Source organism: Sorex araneus, chromosome 4, assembly GCF_027595985.1.
Source record: "Sorex araneus isolate mSorAra2 chromosome 4, mSorAra2.pri, whole genome shotgun sequence".
Lineage (NCBI taxonomy): Eukaryota > Metazoa > Chordata > Mammalia > Eulipotyphla > Soricidae > Sorex > Sorex araneus.
The window spans coordinates 137,237,477-137,251,060 of NC_073305.1; the positions used below are offsets into that span (position 1 = coordinate 137,237,477).

The following is a 13,584-nucleotide window of genomic DNA, read 5'->3' on the forward strand; positions in this document are numbered from 1 at the left end:
CCCTTAGGGTTTTTATTAACAAGAAATAAAGTCAGTTACAGTCTAGGAACAAGAGAAATGTCAAAAAAATTTAATTTTGCAGTCCTTTTGAAGAGTCACCTTTATTCATAAAGATTTATTTTGACACACAGCCCTAAAACCATATAAAACAATTTCCATTACACACTTGAAAATGCTTTTTTATTGGTCATTATCAGCTTACATGAATTATTATCTTCCCACGATCAATGGGTTCTAAATGAAATTTATTAAGTCACTTGATGACTGAAGTGGTACCAGCAAATACGTAACATATGTAAGACCCTGAATGTGATTTCTATACCATATGTACCCCTCCCTTATATCCTGAATTGTTAAGTAGAAAAACTAAAATTTTAATTTATACACAAAAGAATACCGAATTTATGGATTAACCAATTTTACATTTCAACAACAGAGTGTGGCTGAAAAATTCAACTATACATTAGAAGTTTTATCACTGCCTACAGATATTTAAATAACTCACTATTTCACACTCAGAGGCTAATTTTTTCTATATAAAATGCCATACAGCTGAGGGTAAACTCAAACTGATCATGCTCACCAGAGACTTATTTAGAAAAAATGAATATCATCTTATTCATTTACTTCTGAAAGGTGAACCAGAATACTAGTAGTACCTGCTTCTAAGGCTCATTCACTTCATCTATTTTTAACATTTAATTCCTTCATTTTAACCAGACCTACAAACCTTTTATGTTCAAGCTGACTTTGTAATTATTGCTTTGATTCTATCAGTAGAACTCCCAGTTAAAAGATGGTATTCCTTTTGGGGCTGGAGCAATAGTACAGCAGATAGAGTATTACTGGCCTTGCATGCAGCTAACCTGGGTTCAACTCCCAGCATCCCATACGGTCCTCCAGGCACCATCAAGAGTAATTCCTGAGTGCAGAGCCAGAGTAAATCCTGAGCACTGCCAAGTGTACTCCAAATAGTCAAAAAGCAAAAGCAAAAAAATTAAATAAATAAATAAATAAATAAATAAATAAAAATAGGCACTCCTTTTCCCCAAGTTTGGAGATAACAAAGCACTTCAATTTTTGCCCATTTATCATTTACTTACAAGTATTAATACTGCACATATAAAAAGAGTTTCTAAGGGGGCTGGTGCGATAGCATAGTGGGTAGGGCATTTGCCTTGCATGTGGCCGACCTGGGTTCGATTCCCAGCATCACATATGGTCCCCAGAGCACTGCCAGGAATAATTCCTGAGTGCATGAGCCAGGAGTAACCCCTGTGCATCGCCAGGTGTGAGTCCCCCCTCAAAAAAAGAAAGGAAAGAAAAAGAAAAGAGTTTCCAAGAATTAGACTTAATCTTTCTTTTTAAATTTAATGTAATTTTCTTTTTTAAAAAATTTTTTATTAGTGAATCACCGTGAAGTATAGTTACAGACTTACAAACTTTTGTGCTTGTGTTTCAGTCATAAAATGCTCGAGTACCCATCCCTCCATGCCCATTCTCCACCACCGATGATCCCAGTATCCCTCCCACCCCCATTCGCTCCCCCACCCCACCCCGCCTCTGTGGAAGGGCATTCAAAAGGGATATTTTAAAAAGCTAAGTTAATTTATATTATGAGTAACAGTAAATAATATCTAATTAAAGAACAGAATAATAAATAAAATTATTACAGTAACTGAAATAACCAAAAAGTTACCTCTTTTTGGCACAATGCTCTTCAATATTGCTGTCCCATCTTTGAGACATCACCAAACTTAGCTCCATTTCCTCTTTTTCAATTTGCGGTTCATTTTCTTCATCATCACTATTTTGGGGATTTTTAGTATGTCCAAAGGAATGGCATGGCGATGGCATCCTATTTCTTTCCCCCTGATATCCATCATTTTCCAAACCAGCAAGAAGACGTACCAGAGCCTCATCGGGACTACTGTCCACTATAAAACAAATGAGGCATCACTAACAATAATTTAAGTTTTCTAAATAATAATTTAAATCAATTACAAAACAAAAATGCCACTATCTAACTTGACACATGTTAAAAGAATACAAATGGTACAAAAACTTAGATGTACGCGTGGCTCTTCCATCAAAGTTATGATTTTTGGACTGTGTATATTAAAATTATTTTCTAACCTTATTAGGAAGATTCCTAGAGCTGGAGAGATAGTACAGGAGGTAAGGTGGTTGTCTTTCATGCAACTAGCCCAAAACTCAATCCCCGGCACCACATTTGGTCTTCTGACTACCACCAGAAGTGATTCCTGAGTACAGAGTCAGGAGTATGCCTCAAGCACAATCGGATGTAGTTCTCAAACAAAAATTAAATGAAATAAGAAAGGTTCCCAGGCCCAAATAATTATCTACTGAATCAGAACTTCTGAGAATCTGGCTCAAGAAGTAACATATCCACATTCTTACTGCACAATTAAACTTGAGGATTACTAAAATAAGTAGAGTCACAAGTGTTTAACATAAAGAAGAAATATATAAAATACAAATTAAAGCTAAGGAAATGCCTTAAGAACTATACATATAATTCTATATATACCAGGTCCCTCACTTAAGCCTTTATTCAACTAAATTCAAAGGATATCAGAAAGAAAACTATAGTTTAAAAACCTGAGTTTTAAAAGTAGTTAATGATGTTACATAAAAGACCATTATGAAAACCATAATGAAAAACCATGCCATAAGTATTAAAGTTGCTAAAATAAAAAACAGATAAAAATTTATTCAAATAAGCTTTGGAAGAAACTGGAACCTTCATACGTTGCTCCTCATATTATAATGTGGTAACAGCTGCATTGGAAAAAATGTTGGCAATTTCTCAAAATGTTAAACAAAGATTTACCATATGACCCAGAAATTCTACTTCAAGGTATATTTTGAAGAGAACTGAAAACATATGTCTAAACAAAAAACCTATATATGAATAATCAGAGCAGCTCTATTATTCCTGATAGCAAAAAATGTAGAAATTGCTCAAATATCCATCAACTGAAGAGTGGATAAAGTACAGCATATTCATATGATTGAATATTATTTATTATAAGAAGGCACCAAAACATCCTAAACACTGATATATCTTGTAAACATCTAAATAAAAGAAGCTGAACATAAAAGGTGATACATTTCCATTAACACGAAATTTTGATAGGTAAATGCAGAAAATGATAAAATAGGTTAGTGGCTGCTGGAGGCTGGGAAGAGAGAAGAATGAAGAGCAAGTATTAATCAAGTAAGAAGTTCCTTTTTTTTGTTTGTTTTTGGGCCACACACATCGATGCTCAGAGGATACTCTTAGCTCTGCACTCAGGAATTACTCCTAGCAGTGCTGGGGGGCCCATATGGAATGGCTGGGATTGGACCCAGGTCAGCTGTGTACAAAGCAACCATCCTACTCCCTATACTATTGCTCTGGTCCAGGAATTTCTTTTTTGAAGTGCTCAAAATTTCCTGGATTTAAACCGTAGCAGGACTCTGAAAGCTTGTCATGATGTAGTAAAAAAACATGTTTTCTGTATAAGATAAGCCCCATTTACTTAAGCTTTGTGTATTCTCTGTTGACATCAAAGAAATTATTTAATTAAACTACAACATAAACGACAAACTGGTATTTGCATTAAGTATTGCATATGTATTGGCAAAAAATAAAATGAAAAAGTATGTATTTTATGCCTAGATTTGCAATATACTTCTCTTGTCATAAACTAATATGATTAGAAAATTATTTATATTTGGTTCCCAGATCTTTGATTAACCATGAAGTAGTAATTTAGCAACTTAAGGCAAAGTAAAACTATACCTGCTGCTAATACATATCTGTCCAATGTAATAAAATAAGAATATGCCTCATTCTCTATCCTCTCTTTTAATTCCTTGACTTTGACTATGTTCTCCTCTATGGCTATTTTCTGTAATTAGAATGTAACATATGTATACATATTTATGAAGGTGAAACAAATACTTATATTATTAATTTCAAATTATATGGTTGGGGGGCTGGTTTGGAGGCCACATATCGTGGCATTCAGGAGTTATTCTAGGCTCTGTGCTCATGGATCACCCATGATGGGCTCAGGGGACTTGGGGTGCCAGGGATCAAATCCCAGTCAGCCACATGCAAGGCCTTACTCATTGTACTATCTCCCTGGTTCCTCAAATTAAATGTGTTCCCTTAATTCTCTTTTTTGGAGGGTGTGGGGACAGACACACCCAGCAGTGCTTAGGGCCTATTCCTGGCTCTGCACTCTGGGATCATCCCTGGTGGGGCGCCTGGGACCATATGTGGTACTAGGGGTGAGCCTAAATTCAATGCAAGGCAAGTAACCTACACTCTGTACTATTACTGCTTGGCACTCAAATTGAATTTTTAATACGGTGATTGAACCAATTCTTCCTGCTTATGCCACAATTAAAAAAAATAAGTTGCCTACTCCTGTTTGTTTCTAAAATATAACTATGTCCAATAATTTTAGTTATTGCCTACAGCCAGTCAATTTGTGTTCCACTGAAGTGAAAATGCAGATGAGACAGAACATTATAGCGAGTGAGGATTGAATCTGATGCTCTAGCTTCATTTCACAAAGAATGAAAAAAACAGAAAGTAAACAAGGAAAGAAACATAAAATTACTATACCAAGCAACCGGACATGACATTCAAGACTTTATAAAATGAAATTTTACATACATTTCTGAAAAAAATTTCATTCATTTAAAAAAATTATTGAAATGAAACAGCAAATGGCTTATGATGCTAATGAGAATGCACTCAGGCATATGCAGACTTAAGAGTAAATGTTATATTACAAGCCTGGCAAAATTAATGATTTGAAAGCTATTACTCAAAGAAATCTCCAGTATTCACCAAGAAAGAATTACAATATTTAATTAATGTACTTAACTTTGAAAAATCTTAATTCAAATTAATGTGCTTGCCTCTTAATATGATTTCCTTCAAACTAAAAAAAAAACCCTTCATTTTTATATTATTTATTGAACATGCAATGTAACCTCTTCAGATCAAAGAGAAATACTCAGCAAATGCATACTTTATTAATTTAAAATACTGAGTATTTATGGAAGTGCTGTTACTTACAGAAAGCTGGTGACTCACTCAGTCTTTGGGTCAAAGGCTGAAAACTCTGACTATTTTCCATGAGGTTCAAAATTGCTTCTTCATTAATAAGAGCTTCTTCTACTTTGTGTCCAGTATGACCTTAAGATGACAAAGAACATAAAAACATTAGTACAATGAAATTCACTTTTTAGAAATTCTATGAATTAGGGAAATACTACAATGTAAGGTATTTAGAAACTTTAAAATTTAGGAACCAGAGAGATAGCTCAAAGGGATGGAGCTCATGCATAATATACAGAGCTCAGAATTTAATCCGAAACACAGCACAGTTCCCTGACCCCCTCCAGGTATAACTCCCATACACTGCTGGACTCACGCAGCACCAATTTCTGGGAGAGGACCTTGGAGCTCCTGAGTATTGCTGGGGAGCACCCTACCACCAATTTTAAAAAGTTTGAAATGTCAGTAAATACATGTTGAACAAGGATGTAATAAAATTAAGAGTATACAACCAATCACACAGAAAGATGGGTCACCAGATGTATGTATGCATCTCCATCTTGTGAATCCTACCAAGTTTATAGATAACTATATTACTATGATGAAAGTCAATGTACATTAAATTATAGAGAAAATGAAAGACAAAGTCTTTATTTTTTGCTTTTTGGGTCACACCCAGCGATGCACAGGGGTTACTCCTGGCTCCGCACTCAGGAATTACTCCTGGCGGTGCTTGGGGGACCATATGGGATACTGGGAGTCAAACCTGGGTTGGCCGCATGCAAGGCAAACACCCTACCCGCTGTGCTATTGCTCCAGCCCCAAAGTAAGTCTTAATGGAGTAAAATTCTTTATTCTCTCTAGCTAAAAAATTTCATTTTAACATTAATTGTATTTCTCATAAAGCTTTCAATTCAATCTGTCATTCACATTTGAACATCTTCATATTAGAAATGTTGGATTTAATATTTTCATATTCAAATTAAGTCTCTCACACTGAATATAATTCTTATTTTAAAAAACCAAACTGATAATATAAGATTAACATATACATCACATTAACAAAATATACAGTTCCTAATAAAAATGTCTTGATATATGATTTTTATGAAAGGTCTAATGTACAGAGAGATTAAATAATTTTAAGAAGATAAATCTCATAGTACAAACTAGTTAAAAGAAAAGACAAGAGGCCTGGGGGCTGGATATGTAGCCCAGAGACAGAGCCCTTGTCTTGTATGTGTGAGGACCTGGATTTAATTCCTGGCACTGCAAGCAATATTTAATTGGGTTATACAAATATCAATCAAACCAGGGTAAGAGAAAACTGAAAAAATTTTCACCCAAAACCAAAAGACAGAGGAACAGCAAAAACAAAAATTGATTTTTAAAAACAAATAATAAAACATACTATGGAGTGATAGCACAGCAGTAGGGTGTTTGCCTTGCATACAGCCGACCCAAGTTCGGTTCCTCTGCCCTTCTTGGAGAGCCCGGCAAGCTACCGAGAGTATCTCGCACATACAGCAGAGCCTGGTGAGCTCCTTGTGGTGTATTTGATATGCCAAAATCAGTAACAAGTCTCACAATGGAGACATTACTGGTGCCTGCTCGAGCAAATCGATGAGCAACAGGATGACAGTCACACAGTGATACGATACTGGTAAGAATTATCAAAATGAGAAAAGGCATGTTAGAAATAAAATGAGAATTGCTAACTAAGAGATGCTAAACTAATGATGTAACAACTTCATATCAAAACTGTGAAAAAATTATTGAAATGGATAATTCCTTAGGAAAAATATGTTCAAATCTAATTGAGACAGAAACAGAATCCTGAGAATTCTGTAAGTTATGGATATTAAATTAGTAATTTAAAATCCACTCTTTAACTTCCCCCACAAAATACAAAATTCAACCACATGTTTAAATATAAATTGTTTTACAAATAAATGTCAATCTCCAAGAAACAGATTATGTTAACCTAGTAAAAATTCTTGAAAAGGGAGTTGAGAAAGGAAAAGTGTAGGATATCATTGGTTTGTCCTTTCTCCCTTGCCACAAAGAATTTAGGTTTATCTGGTAATATTCTCTAAACATTTTAAGACAACATTGGTATATCCTGTTCCCCTTGCCACAGGAAGCTTAGTTTACACAGTGCTCCTGAGGCACTTCCATTCCACTGTTTATCTGTAAACTCCTCTCCATGCTTTCTTCCCCAACTGGTCTATCACCTTTCCCACCCTAATCAGACTCTGTTAACTTGTAAGGTCACATTCCTCAAAAATCTATGATTTTATATGCATGAGTGAAATATTGCCTTTCTCCTCTATGTATTTTGAATAGTTTACTTTTAAGCAATGTCCTTTTTGTATGAACAAAGGAAGACAGTGTTTTTTTTTTTTTTTTTGGTTTTTGGGTCACACCTGGTGACACACAGGGGTTACTCCTGGCAGTGCTCAGGGAACCATATGGGATGCTGGGAATTGAACCCAGGTCAGCCACATGCAAGGCAAACGCCCTATCCGATGTGCTATAGCTCCAGCCCCAAAGGAAGACAGTTGTTAATATGCTTTTGTAACTTGGGATTTAATTGGCTTTGAATATTATTCATTCCCGGGCATCTGCTTTCTCGACTTAAGCCTCAGCTGACCTTAGTTCCTAGCACCCCAAAAGCAGGGTCCGACAAGGGACTGAAGGGACCCAGGGTGAACTGTGAGCTACCCTGGCATCGATATAGGCCAGGCCAGAGCGTCACAATTCTTAACTGTAAGAGCTTGATCATGGACAAATGCTGTCATGATCCAAAAGCAAGGACAAGACTAGGACCCTGCTAGCGATAGGAAAGACTAATCTGGCCTGAGCACTGTAGTCTGAGATCGATATGTCCCTAGGAGAGCAATGCTATAAGCTTAATGTATCTCTTACTGTGTCCACACAAAATGATTAATATTATGAATGCTGATATGTTATTTGGACAAGGAGAGGAGAAACACACCCATGGGATTCTGCTCTTGGGTGGGTCGATCTGCAGAAAGAGAATCTGTCCTAGGAGAAGCATCCCCTGAGGGAAAAGAACTTTACCCATATTGACTGTGACCACACCTATGTGCAAGCCCCAACCCCTAATGCTTGGGGATTTAACTAGGCTGTAAGAGTGGGCTGAGTTCCAGATCTGGGGGATCCAGATCCAGATGCAGAGCAAGAAGGAGAATGAAGTAGCATGGGGGAGGAAGAAGCAGGAGAATCAGAGGAGAATGGAGATGGGAATGGAATAAACTGCAACTGAAACCAACCACTCTGGCCCTCGTTCCTTCCTTCACCTGTCCATCGTCATTGACCACCCCAGGGTAGGAGAAGCAGCGTGAGACTACCGAGCGTGGGCGGTGGGAGAGAGAGAGTGCTGCTGCCCCCTTTTTGTGATTACAGAGAAAAGTTCTACAAATTACTTCATTTGGGAAAAGAATGGACTTTTTCAATTATTCAAATTTAAAATTTCAAACAAAATTATCAGCAAAGTCTATATACAGTTAACACACTGTAGCACTGTTGTCACATTGTTCATCGATTTGCTCGAGCCGGCACCAGTAACGTCTCCATTGATGGACTTGTTACTGTTTTTGGCACACTGAATATGCCACAGGTAGCTTGCTGGGCTCTCCAAGAGGGACAGAGGAATTGAACCTGGGTCGGCCACGTGCAAGGCAAATGCCCTACCTGCTGTGTTGTTGCTCCAGTCACACACAGACACACACACACCACCCACACCACCCCCTAATCAATGCAGCACAAGATATCACACTGTAGGGCTGGAGATATAGTATAGCAGGTAGGACACTTTCATTGAGATAGCAGGCTCAGTTTGACGCTTAGTAATCCCCTAAACCCCACCAGAAGTGATCCCTGGGCACTGCCGGGTGTGCCCCTAAATTAAAAAATAAATTAAAAATTTAAAAAAAACCACACAGTGAAAAAATGTTCATGAGTAGAAAATATACTTTTAAAGGTCAGATAGATAGTACAGGGGTTAAGGTACTTGTGTGTGTTTGGTCCCCTTGCACCACCAGGAGTGATCCCAAAGCAAAGAGCACTGCTGGGTGTGGCCCCAATGACCCACCCTTCAATAGAGAAAATTTTAAAAGTATGTTTAATCCACAGCATTAAAGAGAAAAACTGATAATTTCAATAAATGAAAAAAGGAACAGTTAATAAAATTTAATATCCAGGTCTAAAACAATTTCTTAAGGAACAAGAAATAGAAAAATATACTAACATGATTAAAATTTGCTTATTAACATCCTGTATTATATGTTATACTTAATGATGAAATACAGAAGCACTCCACTCTCTTTAAAGCTAAGGAGAGAAGGCCATTACCATTTCTGCTCAACATTATAGTAGAATTCTTAGGATTTATTAAGATATACAACAAGAAAATACACAAACAGTAAAATTGTCATTTGCAGATTATGACTTACACCAAAAATCACATAAACTATTAGCACTAAAATGGATTTGGGATAGGGAAATAGTTCAAAGGACTGAAGTGTATACCTTACCTGTATGAGGTTATGAGTTAGATCCCTCATGATCTAACTGCAGGGGTCTCCAGATGAGCCATCAGAATGGCCCTGGTGGCTCCCATCACTACTGAACCTAAGCAGCACTGCACAGTCATGACCTAGCACTGACCCATCAAGGCCTTTATCATCAGACTGAGCATTGCCTAGATGGACTCCAGATCTATAACTAGAGCTGGAGAGGCTTCCTATTAAAAAAAGGGGGGGGGGGGAAAGGACTCTGATACTCATACAATCCGGGGATGTGGCTCAGTGGGAGCACTTGCTACCTCCCCACTTGCATGTGGCAAGTCCCGAGTACAATCTCAGGAACTGAAAAGAAAAAAAAAAAAGACCAAAATACAAAGGTGGTGAATTTCCTAAATACCAACAATGTGATGATGTCATTTAAAAACAACATGATCATAAAAGAGCCTAAGCAAAACTTATGCAACTAAGAAACCACAAGGTACTTGAAGAGATCTGTCATTTAGGCAGTTCAGTAGTCAGAGATGTTAGATGTTATTAAAGCAGATAGTATATAATATGCACAGGAAATAACAGTACTGAAATACTTGACAGCATTTTAATTAGAATAAGGCCAGCATATGATAAGACAAAGCTGTGTTGTAGCACATATTTTAGTTGTGGTGCCCATCGGGGGTTATTACACTTAAGTTGTGGTGCTCAAGTCAATTCAACTGCAGTGCTCACCAATGGTTACACAGGTGTTCAAATATTCATATACATGCTTGGAAGGGATTCTACTTCCTGGACACAGTGCTTAAATATTTTTTTTTTAGTTGTGGGCTTGCCAGGTCACTTTTTAATTGTGATGTTAGAGAAGTGGAAATTGCTTGTGACAATAGAGAACACAGAAGAGCTGCCAGGTACAAACGACAGTGCTACTAGAGGAAGATCAAATTCTCAGCCTTACCCTTGCAAGGAAGGCAGTCTAAACTAGTGTTTCTCAACCTTTTTCCAACTATGGCCCCCCCCTTTTGACAATGTTTCCTTCCTGTACCTCCCTCTCCCCATCCTATTAGTTTACCTAGTTTCATGCTATGACCTCCCAATTTGTATAATAATTTTCATCTGTGTTCCTCCTGGAATATTCTGCATGTCCAATGGGGGTCACATAACCCCAGCTGGAAAACACTACCTAAGCACTGAAGCTATTATACCCTGGGCTCACTCATATATCTTTATCTTCTTTAAAATATATATTTTTTAATTTATAAAAGCACCATGATCGATAGTTATTCACAGTTGGGTTTTAGACATACAATGTTTCAGTACCAATAGACCGTTAGTGTTAACTTCCATCCACCAGCATTCCCAGGTGCTCGCTCTGTCTCTCTCTCTCACTCTCAGTAAAGGAAGATAGTTTTTACAACTGAAAGCTACTAAGTGAAAGTTGCTTAGAGAGATATGAGGGGAAAGAAAAACAGAAAGCACATATTCATGAGAGAACATGGGCTTCTCCAGGCTGGAAAATGAAAGCAGAAACATAGAGGCAAGCAAGTGAGACACGTGTTCAAGGGAAAATACAGGCTTGACTAGCAAGCCAATTTTGTGTATATCTTAGGAAAAATCAAACACTAGAATCTCCGTACTAGACCAAGATGTATGTTGAGAAAACCTCACCTTTGCTCAACTCTGTGTCTTTGTGGACTTCTACCATATTAGCTGGTGTACACTGAAGAATTTCAGGAGACAAAACTTCAGAGCGCAATGTTAATTCAGCAGAGAACTCCTGCGATCCATTACTGTAGTCCACAGATCCTGATAATGTTCTGCTTAATTAAAACAGATTCTTTATAATAAACTAGATTATAAAGCAATAAAATTAATTTTGAGATCTGTAATAAATAACCACTTACACAGAGAAATCATTCTGTTTGAGAATTTCCTGAAGTCTCTTCTGAAATTTTTTTTCACTTTCAGTTGCGGGCACAAACCTGCGATCTTTGAATTTTAGAAGTGCATTAAAAAATGTAGATAGCAAATAAATATTTTCCTTTCTCCTAAAGTAGCATTTATACGGTAGCAACTTCATTTCCTTGTCTTGAACCATATAACACCTCCTTAAAGTAGTTCTAATATAAAAATCAAACAACTGTTACTCACACTATAAAGTTAAGTACTTATACTCAATTCAAGATTATGTTCTGTAATTATCATCTAAATCTAAACGAGAAAAACACTGTTACCTACATGTAGCATATGTTTGAAAGTAAAAATTTCTCTTACAAAATATTTCCCTTTTAAAAGGCATGAAATTATTGCTTTAATTTGTCAAAAAACATTGTCACTATCCAAGATACAATTTTTTAAACATTTTTATTTTACTTAAAAATTTTTATTGTGGTTTAGGTAAGATAGTTACGCTAGTGTTAATTTAAAAAAATATTGAACTTCAATTCAATGCATAAGTATTACAGTATCTGAAATATATTTACCATCGGAATAATGCCTTTTATCTTTATTTCTTTTCATTAATTGTACTTGCAGCATTTATTTAAGCTTCCTAAAATTCTTATTAAATGTAGTAAGGTTTGATAATAAACTGAATTTTTTCCTCAGAGCAAGCACAAGAGTATCAAATTAGGAGTTTATATCCAGAAAGTAATTTCGTGGCTCTATTTCATTAGTTTTATCTTCAAAGTTTGATAAATCAAAAATTGATATTCATGGTCATCTATGCATTTTTTTATAGTCAGTTTGGAAATACAAAATGCTGGAAGAATAGAGTATAAAAAGGAGCAAAAAGATGGTTGAAGAATTGTGAAAACTAAAGACAATGAAGACGTCAATTTCTTACAAGCAGAGAAACAAATGATATTTTGGAAACAGTTGCAAAGATAAACAATTACAGGATTAAAATAATGACATAAATTAGAAAAACAAAATTTAAAGGTAATTTGGAAAGCAAAATCTAACATCAAGGTAGAAACTCAATGGCTTAAATTCTTCTATAAAAACATCTAGTTTTTTAAAAAATAAAAATCAAGAGTACCATGTTGGTTTATACCTTGTGATTCAGGTTGACTAATTTGAGAAGTTTCATTTCTGTTTCTTCGTCGTTGCTTTTCATCTTCCCAAATGGCATGAAGACCTGGGTTTCCACCAATCTGAGCTATAATCACAATAACATTTTAATACTACAAAACATGGAAAATATTAAAAAAAAACACACCAAAGTTATGAAGTCTTAAAGAATAAATGTCACCTTTTAAGGAAAGCAATTAACTAATTTGTGTAATAAAACAGATAAACTATCGCAATTAAATATGATGTTACTCCTTTTTTAGTTTTCTTTCTACTGATTTCCAAAAATTAAACAAGTGACTAAATGCAAACACTGATGATAAACCAACAGACCTTAGAGTACCTCTTCTGGTATGTATAAAATTTAAGAGGCAGGGTATAAGAAATTGATACTTGTTAGTATGTTTAGTGCTTGTGTATCAAGATCATAGCTATGAAAACACTCATATGTATGAAAATAATTATCGAGAAAATGACTGGCTCTTAAGAGGTAAAGAAGCAATCCTCCTAACTTTTATATACTCTGTTACTTCTCTAGCAATGTTTTCTATACTGCATTCTCCAATTTGCTTTAGTCATAAAAAAGTTTGTTGTTGTATTTGTTTCATGGTGATACACAGTGGTGCTGGGGACAGAATCAAGACCAGCATTTTTATGGTATTTGTATTCAAGCACCATAACCCATATAATATCTCTCTATCCCGAGTCATTAATTTTTTAAATAAAACATAGATTTAAAAAATATATACTTTCAATGTCCAGCCGATTTAAGATGTCAGCAGCTACAGCATCTACTTCTAATTCACAGGTACTCTGTGGTTCAACACCCTCCAGTATTAAAGAGCTGTATTAAAAAGAAAAAAAAAGTAAAAATTACTAAGAACAAATCTT

The 13,584-nt window shown here is 35.9% G+C and overlaps 1 protein-coding gene across 4 annotated transcripts in view; it reads right to left on the reverse strand.

Annotated features, from left to right (window-relative positions):
- REV3L (REV3 like, DNA directed polymerase zeta catalytic subunit) overlaps positions 1-13,584 on the reverse strand; it is a 194,816-nt gene that overhangs the window by 89,321 nt on the left and 91,911 nt on the right. For 3 of the 4 annotated variants that reach the window (XR_008629742.1, XM_055134573.1, XM_055134575.1), the window contains exons 6-11: positions 13,443-13,537; positions 12,677-12,781; positions 11,526-11,610; positions 11,290-11,441; positions 5,102-5,221; positions 1,700-1,937 (exon numbers count right to left, since the gene is read on the reverse strand). Coding sequence is in view for 3 of the 4 variants with exons in the window: in XM_055134573.1 (XP_054990548.1) it covers positions 1,700-1,937; positions 5,102-5,221; positions 11,290-11,441; positions 11,526-11,610; positions 12,677-12,781; positions 13,443-13,537 (795 nt within the window). In the remaining variant the exon portion in view is untranslated. The remainder of the gene's footprint in view (positions 1-1,699; positions 1,938-5,101; positions 5,222-11,289; positions 11,442-11,525; positions 11,611-12,676; positions 12,782-13,442; positions 13,538-13,584) is intronic. The other variant, XM_055134574.1, reaches the window with a different exon arrangement.